Genomic DNA, 16,970 nt, shown 5'->3' with positions numbered 1-16,970 from the left:
CTGAGGCTATCCAGTGTGAGATGGGAGAAATACTCAAGAGCAATCTAGAAGAAAGTTCCAAAATGAACATGAAATGAATAAATCTGACTGAAAATATGAAACTAAAAAAAACTAGAGCTTTTCATCTAGCAGAGAAAGGCCAAATATACATGAAGCTGAGGACTTGTTTTTGCCATCAGTGTTACATAGTACGTGCTCAGATATGATCTTTGTGAGGGACAGAATAAAACTCACAGTGAATTAAATATTTTGAGGCCAGAGGAGCCATTAGGTCATCAAGTCTGATCTCACTGTGCAACATGTTCCAGAATTCCACCAAATCATTCCTGCTTTAAGTTCGGTATTTTCTCCCGAAAGAAAACTACTTTGTAGGAAAAGCATAAATGCTTGGAGTATTATAATTCAAAATAAAATCCTGAGGACTTTATGCAATCCCATATGGGTAAGGCGAGCATCAGATGTGACTTTCTGGAAGCCATGAAAAGGGGAATGATACCAGCTCTCAGCCCACAGGCTGTAACTGCACCTCATCCATCTGCTCCATCCCTGTCTTTCAACTCCGGACCCATTCTATCCCCCAGTACTGCAATAATAGTGATGTTAGTACTGAGAAATCAGTGTTCCACCATCATTTGGCAGCACAAAGCAGTGAAATACAGCAGGAGCTGCCAAAAATAATTACCATGTTCCCACCAAAAACAAAACAAAACAACAACAACAAAAAAACACCTAAAAAAAACCCCTTTTATTTTAAAAGAAAAAAAAAGAAAAAAAAGCTAGTGTTTAAATCCTCTTTCCTCATACTTTAATTGAGCCCAGGGTTATGCCACAATTCAGGTAAATGATGTTTATATAACTGGCATTTGGCTGAATGCATAATTCCTATTTAACGGCTGAAGAGAAGCATTTTGGGGCTTCAAAGAAATCTGACAGGTAATTCCCACTGTTGTTCTGCAGGGTAGCTGAGAGGTAATTATCCTTCTCACTAGTAAATCAATTAGGAATGAATGTATAGAAAGCTCTCCCCCTCCTCCAAGTAACTGCTAATCCTCTAAGCACTAATGAGCAGACACTGCTAGCAACCCATCAAAAATCGACAGGAGCAGCGAGGCACACAAGGTCCTATCAGTATCTGGAAGCTGACACCTAATGAGAAAACATCTTGCGTGGAAAAGTTCTGTACAGTTCACTGTGTGCACATCTGATGCTTTTGATATCTTTTTATTTACTGTTTATTTCCTCAAAGAGGTATTTTTGAGGCTCACAAGAGATCACTGCCTCACGAGCAACTGGGCAGCACTGTGCTCTTTGAGGTGAAACACAAGGGATCTAGATATTCTCTACTGGGGCACCACTGCTTCTCAAAATGCTCTGTGATTCATTATTGATGGTTATCCTCATGAGCTCAGTAAAAATGTGATGCTTACTCTTCAGGCCACTTATGGGTGAACAATATTTACCCAGATACATTTGGAGGAGATTACAACCTAAGTGCATTTTCTGCAGCACACAACTTTGTGAATCTGTAGGGGGTGGGTGGTGCATAGTAAGCCTGATAATGAATTTGACAAATCCTGATGCTCAAACCCATTGACATCTTTTCCAAGCATTTTTCAGATTCTGAATCAATGCTTGGGATGCTTTGCTGGCCAACAAGGTAGAGCCCGCTCCAGACTAGGGCAAACCACCTGTTTAACCATGCATGGTAAATATATTTAGCAGAGGTAGAAAGAATGAAAACAAGCTGTTCCCACAGCAACCACACTAAGGCTGGTTTCCTAAGGTTTTTCCTTACAGTTTGTCTCTACATTTCAAAAGATTTTTTGGAAGGGAGGAGAGGAGGGAAGACAGACAGACAGACAAAAAAGAAGAGGGAGAAAGACCACTAATCTGTAAAGCTCAATAGCTTGAAAAACTGCTGAAAGATAATCATTTATCCTAGTACTGTGATTTATGAGGGAGACTTTACATCAGTGACGTAGATTTGTAACCGAGCACATTGCCTCCAATTCTGGGTGGGCAGAGTTGCTTTGGAAACAGAATGAAGCAGCATTAACTCTTCAGTGCACACACTGTTGGTTCTAGCAAGGAGTGCAAAGGCCAGGAGAGTTTGTTGGGAAACATCTTCATTCCATTTTTTGCTCAGAACAAAGAAGTCAAAGTAGTTTTCATCTTCTGCACTGGAAAATCTATAAGCTTCCTCCTGTCCACCACCTTCTCCTTTGCCTCTTTAAACTCAAAGGCACACATTTTATCCTATAATAATCAGAGCTATGACTGCTTTAAGGTTGCACACACTGAAATAAGCATCAATCTTGAAATCTCTGTGGCTGGACCAGTGATGGAACAAACAATAGCGGTAATAATGATAGTAGGAGCAGCAGAATGCAAATTTGGAAAATTAACAAGGGAGACAACAGCTAGGCAGTTTGGATGTGATGAGACAGAATGTGCAGCGCCCCATCCAAACAGCTCTAACCACTGCCAACATTTTGCTGTGAGCCACAGCCTTCCCACATTGATTTCTGTGGGTAGGTGTGTGCACCTTTGTCCCATCACTTCCCTTGAATCCACACAGGCTGTAATTTTAAACCAAGAAAGCTTTGAGTAGCAACTCCTGTGCTGAGAAAAAACTCTGAGCCAGACAGAACCCTAATTGCATCACATGGAAAGCATGAACAGGTGGGTGAAAGCCATGACTTCTCTTCTATACCCTCGAATCACATCTTAGTTCTCTCACCCACTTGCCTGAACATATTCTTCTTTTGGCTCCTTGATGTGATATAACCAAAATGAAAATTACATTTCTATCTCCAACTTCAGCTTCAACCTCCAACTTCCAATGTCACAAAGCTAGAAAATATATAAACACCAAATGCAGGAAGAAATGCCCTTTGCCTTGCTATTTCTACTAATAAAGAGACAGAGAAGGCAAACAGAGGTGTATTAGCTGAAGTCAGGGTAAGCAAGAAGCATTTGTGTGCATTTGGCTTCTTTACAGGTGTAAAGTCAAAAGCAAATAAAAGCAACTCTTTTACTCCTTTAATTTATTCAGCAGAAGATTAAGGACTCCACCCCTATTGCGAGTAAAACAGGCATAATTCTACTGAAATCTGTTACACTAGTGTAACTTAGACAGCAAAGTCAAACTCCCAGGAATTGACAATAGATTTGACTTTAGGATCATAATTTCTCTCAGAAGGAACAAGAAGTCATTATTTTGTTTCTACATCTACCAGCTTGATGGCTCTCCCTTACCTTCCTCTTGTTAGTGGGACATACATAAAAGTAGCTCAGCACAGTCTTCAGGCCTACTTTGTCATTTAGCTTTTCGTAGGTAGTGCCATAGTCTGTTGACCTGGAGAAAAAAGGAGACAAAAAGAGTGTATGTGGTTATTATGGGAAGGAAAATGACTGTGTGAACAGACAGGTTGCAGCTTGAACATTATTAACCTTGGAATAGAAGCTTTTGTGCTTCATTGAAGATTGCAAGTGGAAAAGAAGAAACTTGTGTCCTTTGGGACAAGATCTGTCACTGCATCAGTTGATCCTACAGCACCTGGGGAGCTGTAGTCTACCCATGAAGATTTCTGCGGACTCTGCACTCACACGCTGGTGGGGGATTGTAAATGGTATCTATGCAAAGAGTCTGATCTCAGCAGTATCCTTAGCACAAATTCCCTTTTCAGACAAATCCAGCAGAAGGATCCAAATTAAACTCATCAACAAAAATTTTAAGTAGGCTGATTTTTGACTTTGAGATGGGGATACAAACGTGGCTCAGAATTGTAACAGCTGAATTCATGTATAGATATAAATGTATCTAAACTGGCAGCTTGAGTCCTTAGTCACCCTCATCCTACTCCGTGCCAGGAACTGAGTTTTTCTGAGATGCAGAGACAGACTCAGGCCCCTACACAAGCAAATCCCACTCAGAAGAGCAGATGATCTGGGGGTGGCATTACTCGTTCATGGCTGGGGGAAAAAAAAAAGAAAAAAAAAGAAAAAAAATAGTTGCTTTGTCACTGAGGGTTTTCTGTAGTTTCCTCCCACTCATTTGTGGGCATGTTCGAAACCTCACTTTGCCCTGCTTGTTTCTTTTCTGCTTTCACACACTGCTTATTCTAACAAACAAGGTTTTTCCCACCAGAACAAATTCACAACTATGCAGGCCAGGATTCTACACCTGAACAGAGGTCAACACCAGGTGCTTTAGAAGGGTATGAATCTGCACAAACAGCCAAATTGCCAAATCCAAACTGTACACAGAGCCCAGCTCCTGACCCTATGCAGCTTCTATTGTATAGACAGAGAAAATACAAACCTCAGCAGGCGGACAAGAAAAGATTCACAGAAAGCCTGCCTGGATGTATCTATGATGTTATTAAGATCAGAATTCACAGCCCTTGCCCTCCTTTCCCTACTCACCCTTTCTTTTTACTCAACAAGCATTTAGAGAACATCCAGCACCTTTCCTAATAACTAGCTGATGCCGGTCTCCAGCATTTTGTTCTGCCTCAGACCAGTCCCTGTGCTTTGTCTGGCAGAGCAATGGTCCATATTACCCTTCTGGCATCCACATGAACAGTACCACTGTGCCCAGGAGCTCCACACACCCACTCTGGTGGCTGCAAAACTGAGTGTTGCCAGGACCCTCACCTGGCTCCATCAAGTCTCCTGGCTGCCACTGCAGGCCAGAATGACACCAAAATACTGAAATAGAGCCGCTCAATATTGATGCTTAATATTCTTTTATACTAATGTATAGTATTGATATTCACTGGGTCCACAGAAATATCTTAGAGGCTATCACAGTAACATACTGCATTTCTGTAGCAGTTTCCTACACAAGGATTGGAAACTTTTTGTCTCACTAGGTGCCAATGCAACACAAATTACTTAGCAGATTTCCTTCTCCAGGAAAGCTTCAAACTGAAGCAGTTTGATTAATAAAACAAAATAATCCAAGCCGATCAATTCCACTACACAAGGCCTCCGATACACATTAATTCAACAGGTCAGGAATCTTTAAGGAACAGCAGGCCCAAAGCAGTGTGTAAAAGACAGAGAGCACGTACTAAGTTTTTTCCTTCATTGCACTCTTTCAACTGCACTGAAGCTCCAAACAAGCCACATCTGTGGCCACACGTGTACAAGTCACCATTCAGAGAAAGAGATCACCAGTTTCAATCAGCATTCAAAGAGAATACAAATAATAAATTAATATTCTCACAGAGCTACTTTGGTTTTGTTCTCCTAGTCTTTTTCAGATCTCCCAAAATGCCTTGCACTTCTAAAGATGCAGGCTGGATGCCCTAATGACTCTTTCTCATTAAACCATTATCACTCATTGCATTTGCCCTTTGAAAGAATAGATAGAAAGGAAGTAGGATCATTATTTCATTAGCTTCTCCAAGGCTTTCTTTGTTATCATGACAGTCACCATTGGCTTCATAGAAACGTCTCAAAGGATATCACAATAATATACTGTATTTTCATAGCTCTTTCCCATCCCAAGAAGCTGAAGCTTTTGTTTTGTGTCAATCCATTCAAACTAACAAACTCCCAAAGGGCCATACTGGGAAATATCATCTCCATTCTAGAGATGAAGGAACCAAAAGCTTGCACAGGTAATGCTGCATTTTTTCAAACGCAGGCGTCTACAAATAGCCTTTCCAGCTTCTTTAATCACCAGGTACAGAGCTTGATAAACAAACCTGCTGACTCCTAACACCACTGAATTCCCTAATTTGAAAACAAGTATTTACCAAGGCACAAAAAAAAGAAGGAAAAGAAGAAGAAATAAGAAATCTGGAAACTCAGTCTAATTTAAACAACCCAGCCCTGAATACTTTCAGAGGTGTGAACCACAGGTGGAATTGAACAGTTTGGGCTCTGACAGACAGACCTGAGCCAGCTACTTCCAATATTATAATAACTGTTCATCGCAGGCATAGGGATGTGAAGCAGAGGTGTGGAATCCTCCCCTCAGATGGGCACCATCTCAGAGCTCTGTCAGGCAGAGCAAAAGAGTTTGTTTGCAGCCTTAGCTATTAAGCTATAAAGACATGCTATAAAATATATCATCAATCTCCTAGAAGCAAAAGAGCTACAAATGCTGACCAGATTGCTGGGAGGGACAAGTCATCCTTCTGGAGGATGTGTGTGGCTGACTGTCCTGTGAGAAATCTTCTGTGTCTGTGACTCTCTCCACTATATGTGAAGAAGGAACAGCCATGGTATTGACTTGAGATTATCAGTGTTTTACACTTGAAACCTTGTGCATCCACCTCCAGATCAGATTTCCAGCATGCACACACCTGAAACCCCACATTGAGAACCATGTGGATGCGCAGCTCCACTTAAACAAACAGGAGAACATGACAGCTCCATGCATCTTGCACAGCACCAGGAGCACACATAGCTCAGATTAACATTTTCTTCCCTCCACCTGTGCATGCAAACTACCTGCCTGCAGTTGCCTTTCTCCCTATGTCCTCTGAAGAACTTCTTGTTTTCAGCCATTGGCCAATTTTCTCCCAGTTTGACAGAGCAACAGAAACCATAGACTAATGAAGCTTCCACAAATTTCATGAAAAACAGCAGCCAGCAAGAAGAGAGGAAACTTATTCATGCTCAGAAAAAAGCTGCAGCATGAAACCAAATCCCATGAGACACAAGAGCAGGCACAGCTCTGAACATCCAGCTGCAGGAAAACATTCAAACACAGCTCACATGTTAATGCACTATAAAGAATCCATCAGCACAACACAAGGAGGCAGGCTGCTGAGCTTCCATTGCTTTTGAAAATTTGTTTCTGTCTCTTGCCTGTCTTCTCCCTCAAGCTACAGTCCCTGAGATAAAGGCATTTCTCAAATCAAAGTCCAGGTGGCCCATCCCCTGGGGCAGTCCCTTTGGTCAGCTCCTTTAGTGCCTGCAAGTGGCTTAGATCTCAGACAAAAGCCAGTTTAGCAGTAACTCCATTACCCTGCTCTACACCACAGTAGCTGAAGGGTTGCAGAGTCCTAAATCAGGAATCAGGCTGTATTAAAATTGTTGTGCAGACAGACAGGGCAGAGGGCTGCTCCTCAAAAAGCTACAGATACCTAGCAGCAAACAAGGAGAAGCTTTGCCTGGGGATTGTAGATTCCTTTACTGTAAAACAAGGGTGGGAGAATGGGATGCTGGTCAAGCAGCGGTCCTCAGGAATGGGTACTCCCTGCTTGAAAGAGCAATGGTGCTATGTCTCTGCCATGCTGAAGCTTTTGAAATAAAACAAGATTATTTCTTTTTCTCCCTTGTTTAATATTTTAGCCTTGTTCCTGTCTTTTGTGGACTATGACCACTTATGGCTGAACATCCTTCACTTCCAAAGCCTTTTTCATATTTAGATACAACAGAGATAAACAATCTTTCCTGTCCTAGGTTTGCTTATAAGCCTGTACAAAGTCAGAGTTGGGACAAAGTCAGAGACTTAAGCAGTCAAAGGCCTGGAACAGAAACAGAACTCCAGAATAGACTTTTTCTTTTCCCTTTACTTAGGTCAGAAGAATGGCTCTACCAGGTCAGCTCAAAGGATCATCTAACCCCATGGGCAGGATGCTATGAGCCCTATTTCTTATACTATCAAAATCAGCTGTGATGGAGCTAACCAACAGAACTCAGTCCTTCGCCCTTCCCTCTCTGCAGCTGACAAATCTGGATCTGGACACTGTAAAACAAAAGTATCCACAGAAGCCCTGTGGGGTTGTACTTGATTACTTAACAGACAAAATCCAAGTAACAGTACTCTGTGCATCTTTCCTTTTGCAGAGCTTCTCCTTCACCCAAACACGATTACTGAGTGGCTCTAATAAATGTCATATTGCAATACTGTAGATCTACAAAAAGAAACTACTTCCTCTTTTTATCCCCATTCCACTAAAGAAAACTAAGGACAGTAATGAACATCTGTGAAAAAGAACACAAAAGCAAGAAGATGGTGCAGCTCCCGGGTATAGGTTCCCAGCCTAGAGCAAACTGTTGATCACAGATTTCCTAAATTGAAGATGATGCCTTTGTGTACAAAAGCCATCAGTGGCCTTTTAGTTCCATAAATGTCTAACCTCCCACAGGGAAACACCTGGCAACTTCACCATCCTGTGGTAATAAACACTCACAACCTACCCGCATGTGTTATATTAAGAGATGATCCCCTTTGTTTTAACTTGATAACATAATTCAAAGCCCACTGGCACAGCTTAATGAGAGTGAAACCATGGAACCACATCTGCCATTTGTGTTTTCACTGATTCTTGTCATATTCCCTACATATTCAGCAGTCCAGAAACTCCCAATTTATTTAGCCACTCCTGGCAGAAATTATTTTTCTCTCTAATCGTCCTGTAACTATTCTTTCTAGTCCAATTACATCTTTTGTTATGAAGCTTATTCTCCTCAGAGAATAAGCTCTACAATTTTTTCTTGGTTAAAAAAAAAAAAAAAAAAGCTATTCATGTAACATCATCAAAAAAAAAAATCACTTTCCACCTTTATACCAAAGGTGGGTGACTTTATAGTTCTGCAACTCAGAAATTCTGGTCACTTTCACTTTCAAGAAGTGACTACCAGTTTCAAAACTACCTACAACCATAGGTGTTAATGGGGAGAAAAGTTCAAACAGATCATAGTTCTGGTGTTTTCTCTTGGAAATATGTATTTTTTTCCTTTTAAATTTCATGCCATTTGATTACTCTTTCCTCGCTTTTTAAAAATTAATGACTATTTCTGTCACCAAACTTCTGAATATGACTTGAAGATGACCTTTGTTGATAAATTTCTACTTACGACGTGCGGTAGAGAATGGCAAGGCAAGATGATCTTACATAATGCTTTAGTCATCCTGATTCACAGTTGAGAATGAAGGAGATAAGACACTCCCAACTAGCAAAAATGGCCTCCTCTTTTTTTTTTCCCTCCAGATTCCTCCTTTGTTCCCTGCTTTTCTCTTTTTGTTTTTTATTTTTTTTTTAAACTCACACTTTAACTCTCATAGGGAAATGTTTACATCAAACACTCATTCCTCTGTAGAAATGACTGCTTAGAATGGCACCAACCCAGTCTCTGGAGATGCCATGAGCGTGGAACACAGACTCTTGTTCATCAGTGGTGAAAATGCATGGTAAGTGTTGAAAAATACTGTTCTGTAACTGAGAATTTGCTCTATCAAGTAATGTTAGTGTGGTCACTGCATTTGCTGTAGCATCCATGGAAATAAATAGTTAGGTATCACTTTCAGAGATACCTACATATAATAGAGGCAGTGTACTTTTACTGTGGGACACAGATTTGGCTAAAGGCAGCTCTAAACTTCCCACCATTTTGCTTCAACTAAAAATGGCATTTTCTTTTTTTTTTTTTTTTTTTTTTTCTTGAGGTTGAAAAAACTAACTAAACTAATGCATCCTATTAACTCATGGCAGGCAAGCATCTGAACTATAACATCCAGGTTGGTCTAAAAGCCTACTGCAAAGTATGCTCTTCATTTAGCAAAACTCAGATCCTGATCAAAGCAAGCAGGCTGCAGGTATACTGGTTCCTAAGCATTGTTTTATATTCTGCTGCAGAATAACCCACAATAAGGAAGCAGAAGAGCAACAAAGACTGGTGTCTCCTATTGTGATGCTAAAGTACTTCCACAGTAAGAATCCAAATCTTCTGTACCTTGGAGGTTTGTCTGAACTTAATTTTATCTACCTGTGAACTGGTTATTTAACTCTAACTCTCAAGACTATCCACATGTATTGGGTTAACATGGCAAGGTTTTGGTAGCTGGGGTTTGCTGGGGTGATAAGTTAAGAGCCAGCTCCAGCTGCTCCAAAAGAGACCAACTGCTGATCAGAACCAAGTCACAAGCAACACTGGTTGTGCCTGTGGGAGAGCAGATTTAAGAAAGGAGTGAAAAAAAACTGCTGTTCAACAGCAGCTGGGAGAGAATCACCTGTTTGTCAAGTCTGACCTGAGACAAGGACACTGCATTCTTGCAAACACCACCCAGAAAGTTCGATTCCCAGGAAACAGGGATGATGTGGAACTAAGGCATTCTGGCTTCACAAAGGTCTCTTTTCTTACCACTTTGATCACTTCAGTACCGTGACACGCATGGAAAAGGATTACTGTTATACAGCCCTGAAGCACCTCATCATTACTCACTTCCCATTTGTTCTAAAAAATCTGACATATTTATTATGTTCTTCATTCCAATGTATTCTGATTTTCCAAAGAAGTGTCACTTCTGACATAACACAAGGTGTGTTAACTTTTTCAAACTGTGAATCGCTCAAAAATGACGTAGTTAAAAAAGAGAGCAGCATGGAGGTGGTATGGACCAGTGCCTGTCATAGATATTACAAGTCAGACAACTTCCAAACAACTTATACAGTCAGCCTGCAACACTTTCCACTCCCTACCTCAGCTGACCCCACAAGCCTGACACCTCACTCTCAGCGCTGCACCCACACAACCTGAACAGAACTACAGGATCCCATCTGACCTGAGGTAAGGCTCCTTAGTCCACCAATTTCTCTTCTATTTAACTAACTTAGCTCCATGGGACAACATTGTCTCTTACTGTATCCAAAACAATAAGAAATAAAAAGAAAAAAATGTTCAAGAGATGCAACTACCTGAGGAAATAGAGGGCTGACAGACAATACAAGAAGATCTTCCTGGTTTTAGGAACAAGTCTACCTCCAGTCACAACAAAAGTGAGAGTCTCTAATTACTTACTGTTTTACAAACAGTAAGACAGATTCTCAGCTAAAGTCATCATGATCCTAGTAAATTCAGGTTAATGGCAGATATGCATTAACCTACAGTTGGTAGATCTACACTAATTTACACAATAGAGGTCAGTATACCTGAGTTTCTAAAGCGGTACTTTTGCCGTTTATATCAATGTTAATAACAATTGTGATCCATATGGTAGATTCTCAACATGGAAACCTACCCAACTCAACTGCTTATGAGTTTGGGGCAGCTCAGATTGCACATACGTGAACATTACTGTACTCTTGTGCCTTCAGTCCCCACTGTTTAATAATTTTCAAGCCACGGTTGGTTCAAGCTTAATTTTGCCCCAGAAAAGCCTCCTTTTTCTGCCACCCTTCTTTCTCAGCACTCAGACGCTTATCTAACGCAAAACACTTTGCCTTGGGAGAATAAAGCAGTTGAATTTTTTTCAGACAGAAGATCAATAAAGTGGAAACAGCTTGAAAAGTCAATCTGCTCCAGCAGTCCCCCAGGAGATGGCTTGATGATTGTCATTTTAATGAAGGAATAGTAAAGGGAGCACAAGGAAATGCACATCCCATCCAAATTCACAAGGGAGGATACCTTAGGCTGAAAAGCAGGGAAAGAAGAGGAAGCACTCAAGGAGAGCAGACATCTCTCTAGTTTGATAGGCCATATCAAGCAGCAGTCAGGCTAGTAAGAGCTAACAATTTTCCTAAAACTGAGAATACTGCTCTAGTAATACACTGCAGAATGATATTTCCTTTAGGTATTGGATGAGAAATATTTTTGTTCAGGCCCTGAAGCACAAAGATTAATAGCCCCGATGCCATTGCTCCTAAGTAGTGTGCTGGAAATATGTTTCTTATTCATGATGAAGTCATGACTTGTATCTAAATGGGTTTCTGAGGAACTAAACATCCTGCATATTATCAAGGCAAATGGAAAGGGAAACCTGACTTGTGATGCAAGATGCTACAGTCCTGTTTCCTAGGCATGCCATGGAGTTTCTTTGTCTTTGATTTTAGTCATCATTCAGCTATTTATGGAAAGGATCAAACTCACAAACAGGTAGAAAGTGGACTATGAGGGTCACTGAATTAAAAATTATGTTTCACTAAGCACATTGGAAGACTTGGAGATCTGCAAGTTTCTGACTTTCCCAGACTTTCAACTTGGTTGCGATCTTTCTTCTGGAGTTACACACAGTGACATATTTTGCTGTTCCAACTACACAGGTTGGATGATGGCAGTTCCCACAAAGATTCACACAGATTATGGACGTTTCAGCTATAAACTGTGATCAACACTTCACTAGCCATGACAGATTAACAGGAATTACTGTGTGAAGTCCTCTGCCCTGTACCATGCCAGAGGTCAGAATACATCAATATAATTGCCTATTTTGGCTTTCAAGTCAATGACTCATGTTTGGGGCCTTTGGCCATGCTTTCTACTTGAAGTCGTATTCCTGTTCCACTCAGAATTTGTCTGTTTATGGACTGTTACTCACATTTCTGCTTCCACAGATCCATGCCTTCAAGTAAATTAGAGCAAAACTCCTTACACAATACAAGGGGCCTCTAATTGCATTTTCTCACTGCATAGTTCCTTCAAAACTCCTGAGCAGCTTTAAAGCAGAGGCACTGAAGTTCTTTCAGTCATGTTACTTAGTACAGAAGAGAAACTGCTTTTTTCCTTTATTCCACCTGATGCTCTACTTAACTCAATGCTTCAAAAGGCAATGAGAAAATGAATCATGATGCTACATTCCTGAATGGCACCATTAAGACCCTAGGGATAATGTCAGCATAAAGGGTCACCCATCTTTCAGCAAGTAGATTGCAATAGCCTGTGATTAATTAGGAAGTAGTGGCAGCTCATAATTAGCCACTTCCTAATCCTTTTTAGTTGCCTTACCAGAAAGCACGTGGTTTGTTTTAACATCAGCTTTAACATTCTGGGAATGAACCTTCCTGCAGGTTGAACACTCCTAATCCTAATAACTACCCATAGCAGGGGCAGTTGGCAGGCTTGTCTCTGCACATCTCTAAAGGTTTTGTTCTGCAGACAGTTAAGAGAATAAAATACAGGTACTACAGAGGAAGGTACGCACAGTGCCACAATTATTTTGAACCAAAACCTTTGTAACAACTGAGATATCAGTGCAAAAGCATGTTGAGCACTCGAAGACATAAGGAAAGCAGCGCATCTCTGTGACTTATTGCAAAGAGTTGTGGCAGTGATGGGAGCCATGAATTCAGGGTGGATGAACTACCTTCCACCATTCCCTCCCTTCAGGAGGGCTCTGGGAGTAGGTTCAGACAAGAAACCTACTGGATTCACATAGAATGTCATCTGAAATCCGAGAACCTTTATCAACACCACTGCCTTGAGTACACTCCTTGACTGCACATGGTTTAGAATTAGAAACTACCTATCACATCCAAAACTGAAAGCTTCAGTACATTACAGTATGCTCCTCACAGCCTTCACTACATGTGGCCATATCACCCACTCTTAACTAAGTACCAGAGTGGACCTACATCATTTAGCTAGATGCAAATATAAATAGATAGGCGAGATAATCTTCCACTAAAGAATAAAGGCCAGTAGTCAACCAAACTTCCCCCAACCCATTCCTTCTCTTTCCCTCATACTTCTATAGCCCTTCTGTTTGTGTTTACATTAACCTCTGCCCATGCAGTCAGGAAGCGCCTTTCCCCAGACTCCATAGACTTGTTTATTTATTTGTTCTTGATTCAGAGGTAAAGGATTGTTTCCATGTTAACGAGCTAAAATCATGGATCAATAAATTCACACTGAGGCTTAAGTGCTGTGATTATTGAAAGAGGGAACACAGAAAGAGATGCTACATCATGTACAAGTGCATCTATTACACAGTTGCTAAGCTTTAAACAATGCATTTGTAACAATCAGAGTAGCATGGTAAAATAACAGCTGTCTCTTCAAGACAACAGTAAATGCATTGGGGAGTGTTATCCAAAAGAGTTATTTCTTCGTCCATATTTTCCTACATAACTGATGCTGAAGATGGAGCAAGTAAATAATGATGAGTTTTTCCTACAAGTAATTATTTTGCAGAGATTACACTCTAATAGCTCTAGTACACAAAATATTTACAGGAATTAATCTCCTTTCCTCACAAATAAGGGCAAATGACAAACACAGGTTTCTTTGCCCACCCAACCTTCCCCTTCCCTCCTCCCCCAATCTTTTTTATTTCTAAACCATATTCTGCCACCACTTATCAGGGTCCCTGCAGCAAAAATGGGAAAAAAATGTCAAATGCACTGCTGGGAATGGGATCTCATCCTTAATGACATCATCAATAATTGCTGTCACCAGCTAATATCAGAGTTGCAACCTTACAGGGAAGATAAAGAGGCAGGGTTTTTTAGACTGTGCTTTCTAGACAGGCTCTAAATGTGATTTTTGCTACATGGTCTCAAATGCTGCCCCAATAGCTCATAGGAAAGCAAAAACTAAAAGCAGATTGAAGCTATACAGGGAGTACTAAACCTAGGGTCGTCCTGTGGATGTCCCAGAATAGTGCTGGACTCAGAAAACAGGAGGTAAACACAGTAAAGGCTGTCCTACAGCAAAGCTTACACCTTTGATGGCAGTTCCTCGGCACCAAAGGCATCCCCAGGCAGCTGCTTCTTCATGCAAACATATTCCAATAATTCCCCAGCCATCAGGGCCCAGATGTCCCTTAAGACTTTTCTAAATTGAGGCTGCATTGTAAACCACTGAAGAGTTATTTAGCAACTCAGACCTTGTCATCACAATCTAGATATCATTAAGAAAATGTGTACTACAAGATTCTTTTAAGAAGAGACTGAACAGCTCTTAGTTATAGCCTGAGGCTGAAGACTCGAGATCAGTGCCTCTGCAAACACCTGCAGCTTGGGAGCCCTGACACTACCTGCAATGAGCACAGACCTTCTCTCACATCAACAAGCTGTAAACCAGCAACACTGCTTCCATTTCATACGATACATGAAGGCCTAATACTGACAATCTCCATGCTTTTATACAACAAACCAAGAACAAACCAGTTGTTTGAGTGCTTCTCTGTTCCTTCCCAGTGCAACCAAGCATGCTCTTCAGATGAACAGAGGGGGAGACAGGCACACCCTGTCAGCCTTGGTTTCAGCTGGGAGGTAGCAGCTCCCAAGCCCAGATGTTTGGGGTCATTATGTCTTCTCAGGTGATTCAATGATTAATTCCCTCTCAGAATTAATATATTAATCAACAGATAATAATGGAGAGACAAGCAGTATGCTGGCAAATCACCCTGAACTTCAGATTTTAGAGTCCCCACCTAATTAATATTCGACACGTCACAAATTTGTTGCTCCAAACCTTGCACCTCCTTTTACTGCTCACACCTTTCCACAAAAACACAGTGCTTTGGCTCATCTTTTTAAAAAGGTACGTTTACGACAAGAGACAAAAGATCAATGTTCAGTTGATGGGAAAGTCTAGACTATATGTCTCTTTAGTTACATGCACTAAACACAAGAATACATTTTCATTGGTGAAAATGTTCATCATTGTGGAACTGTTTGGACCCAATACACGACAGTTTGGTCCATGTTCATGTCAGGATAGTCACTTCCAAGACTCTAAGCAAGGGCACATCTCAGAAACAAGATGTAACGTGCTCCCTTTGCCCATAGCTGGGAAATGTGACCTGTTCCCAGCTCTGCCCTCGGGCTCATCTCTGCACTCCTTACTATCATTGCAATCTCTGTTCACCAACACCAAATAAACATGGTGAATAATAGAGCAAGAAAGATTTCTGCTGTGCTGCAAACAGAGGTTCTCCACAGCCACTCCTCTCTGAAAACAAAGACTCAATATTTGATGTGTCATGCAGCTTTCCACTGATGGTTCTGAAACCATCACATGGTTGAGCTGTACCTTTTCCAATCTCAGTGGCTCACTGAGCAAGACAGGTAGAGCAGATTCTATCATCTCAACAAGAAAGGGAAAGAAAAGTTTCATCTATAATAATGATTGCTCTGCTTGGGCAAGCTAAACCTTTTGGACTGCATTACCCCTAAGCCACAGCTATCCGTTATCCAATGCAAATAGAGAGCTGTATTTATACTATACTAATAACTTGGAAAAACTTTTTAATATCAGAAGACTTAGCAGAGCAGATGAATGGCTCTGACATGATATCCACGGGATAGAAATTCAATTAAAAACTGCAAGTGGAATGGAAGTGGTAGTTATTGTTCAACACGTATCATGGGGGATTGTTGGAATACAGCTATTAGCTGTGCTGGTTGAGAAATTCTGTTTTCCTTTATGGCAATCCGTTAGCTTGTAGAAAATAAAATTAATAAAAACACAGAATTACTCTCACACTAATAGAACATAGCAAAGCCAAGGGCTAGTTACACATTTTACAATTATGGTTTAAGTGCATTATACCAAGGAAATTAAAGAGATGTCAGAATTACAATAAAAATGAAAGATTGCTTGGTTCTAAAAGCTGACAGTGTAGTTATCACATGTAGAACATGCTGGTTTGTCCATTGTCTTCCCCATCACAGCTCTCTAGAATGTTAACAATTATTTCTAATGCTAGAGCTACAGATGTGTTCAGCCCATAGATGGTGTGCACTTGCATAGGAAAGCTACCTTCTGTAAGCAGCATCTCAAATCCATCTTCTGTCTTGGAAAATTAGTTTTACTTCCTGAGTGAAAAGGAGAATGAAGGAAGAATTAATTTAAGGTAGGTGGAGGGCAGAGCTCACTAGGAAATAACTCCCCAAGCCCTGCCAACTTTTGCCAAGTTCCAAAGACAGAAGAGACGGGGACAACTGGGATCTCACTCATTTTAAAATGCTGCATCACAATGAGTCTATTTCAATTCTCTCCTCTACTCTCAGGGTTTCCTGACCTCATTTCTTTGAGTAGATTGCTATATTCACATTGTAAGTCTCCAGATGGAACTAGGGATCTCATGCTAGTCATTTGGGTCTATCCAGCTTTAGAAAACTAGTTCAGGACACCTGTCTTGGACCTAACACATCCTGACTAAAGCAGATATGAGCACAATGCATGGGGAAGCAGCAAGCAGCGTGGGTACTCTGCAAGCTCTTCTGACTCTAAGGCAGAATTAAGGGCTATTTTAGTAGATTGTTTTTTGGTTTTGGTTT

At 40.8% G+C, this 16,970-nt stretch overlaps 1 protein-coding gene across 1 annotated transcript in view; it reads right to left on the bottom strand.

Annotated features, from left to right (window-relative positions):
- SORCS3 (sortilin related VPS10 domain containing receptor 3) overlaps positions 1-16,970 on the bottom strand; it is a gene marked incomplete at both ends in the record, with an annotated part of 267,292 nt that overhangs the window by 148,562 nt on the left and 101,760 nt on the right. The window contains one exon of the mRNA XM_079535589.1: positions 3,259-3,358. Coding sequence (XP_079391715.1) covers positions 3,259-3,358 — 100 coding nt within the window. The remainder of the gene's footprint in view (positions 1-3,258; positions 3,359-16,970) is intronic.

Source organism: Tetrao urogallus, assembly GCF_951394365.1.
Source record: "Tetrao urogallus genome assembly, chromosome: 5".
Lineage (NCBI taxonomy): Eukaryota > Metazoa > Chordata > Aves > Galliformes > Phasianidae > Tetrao > Tetrao urogallus.
The sequence above is the reverse complement of the archived record's forward strand: the minus strand, read 5'-3'. Positions and strand labels throughout refer to the sequence as shown.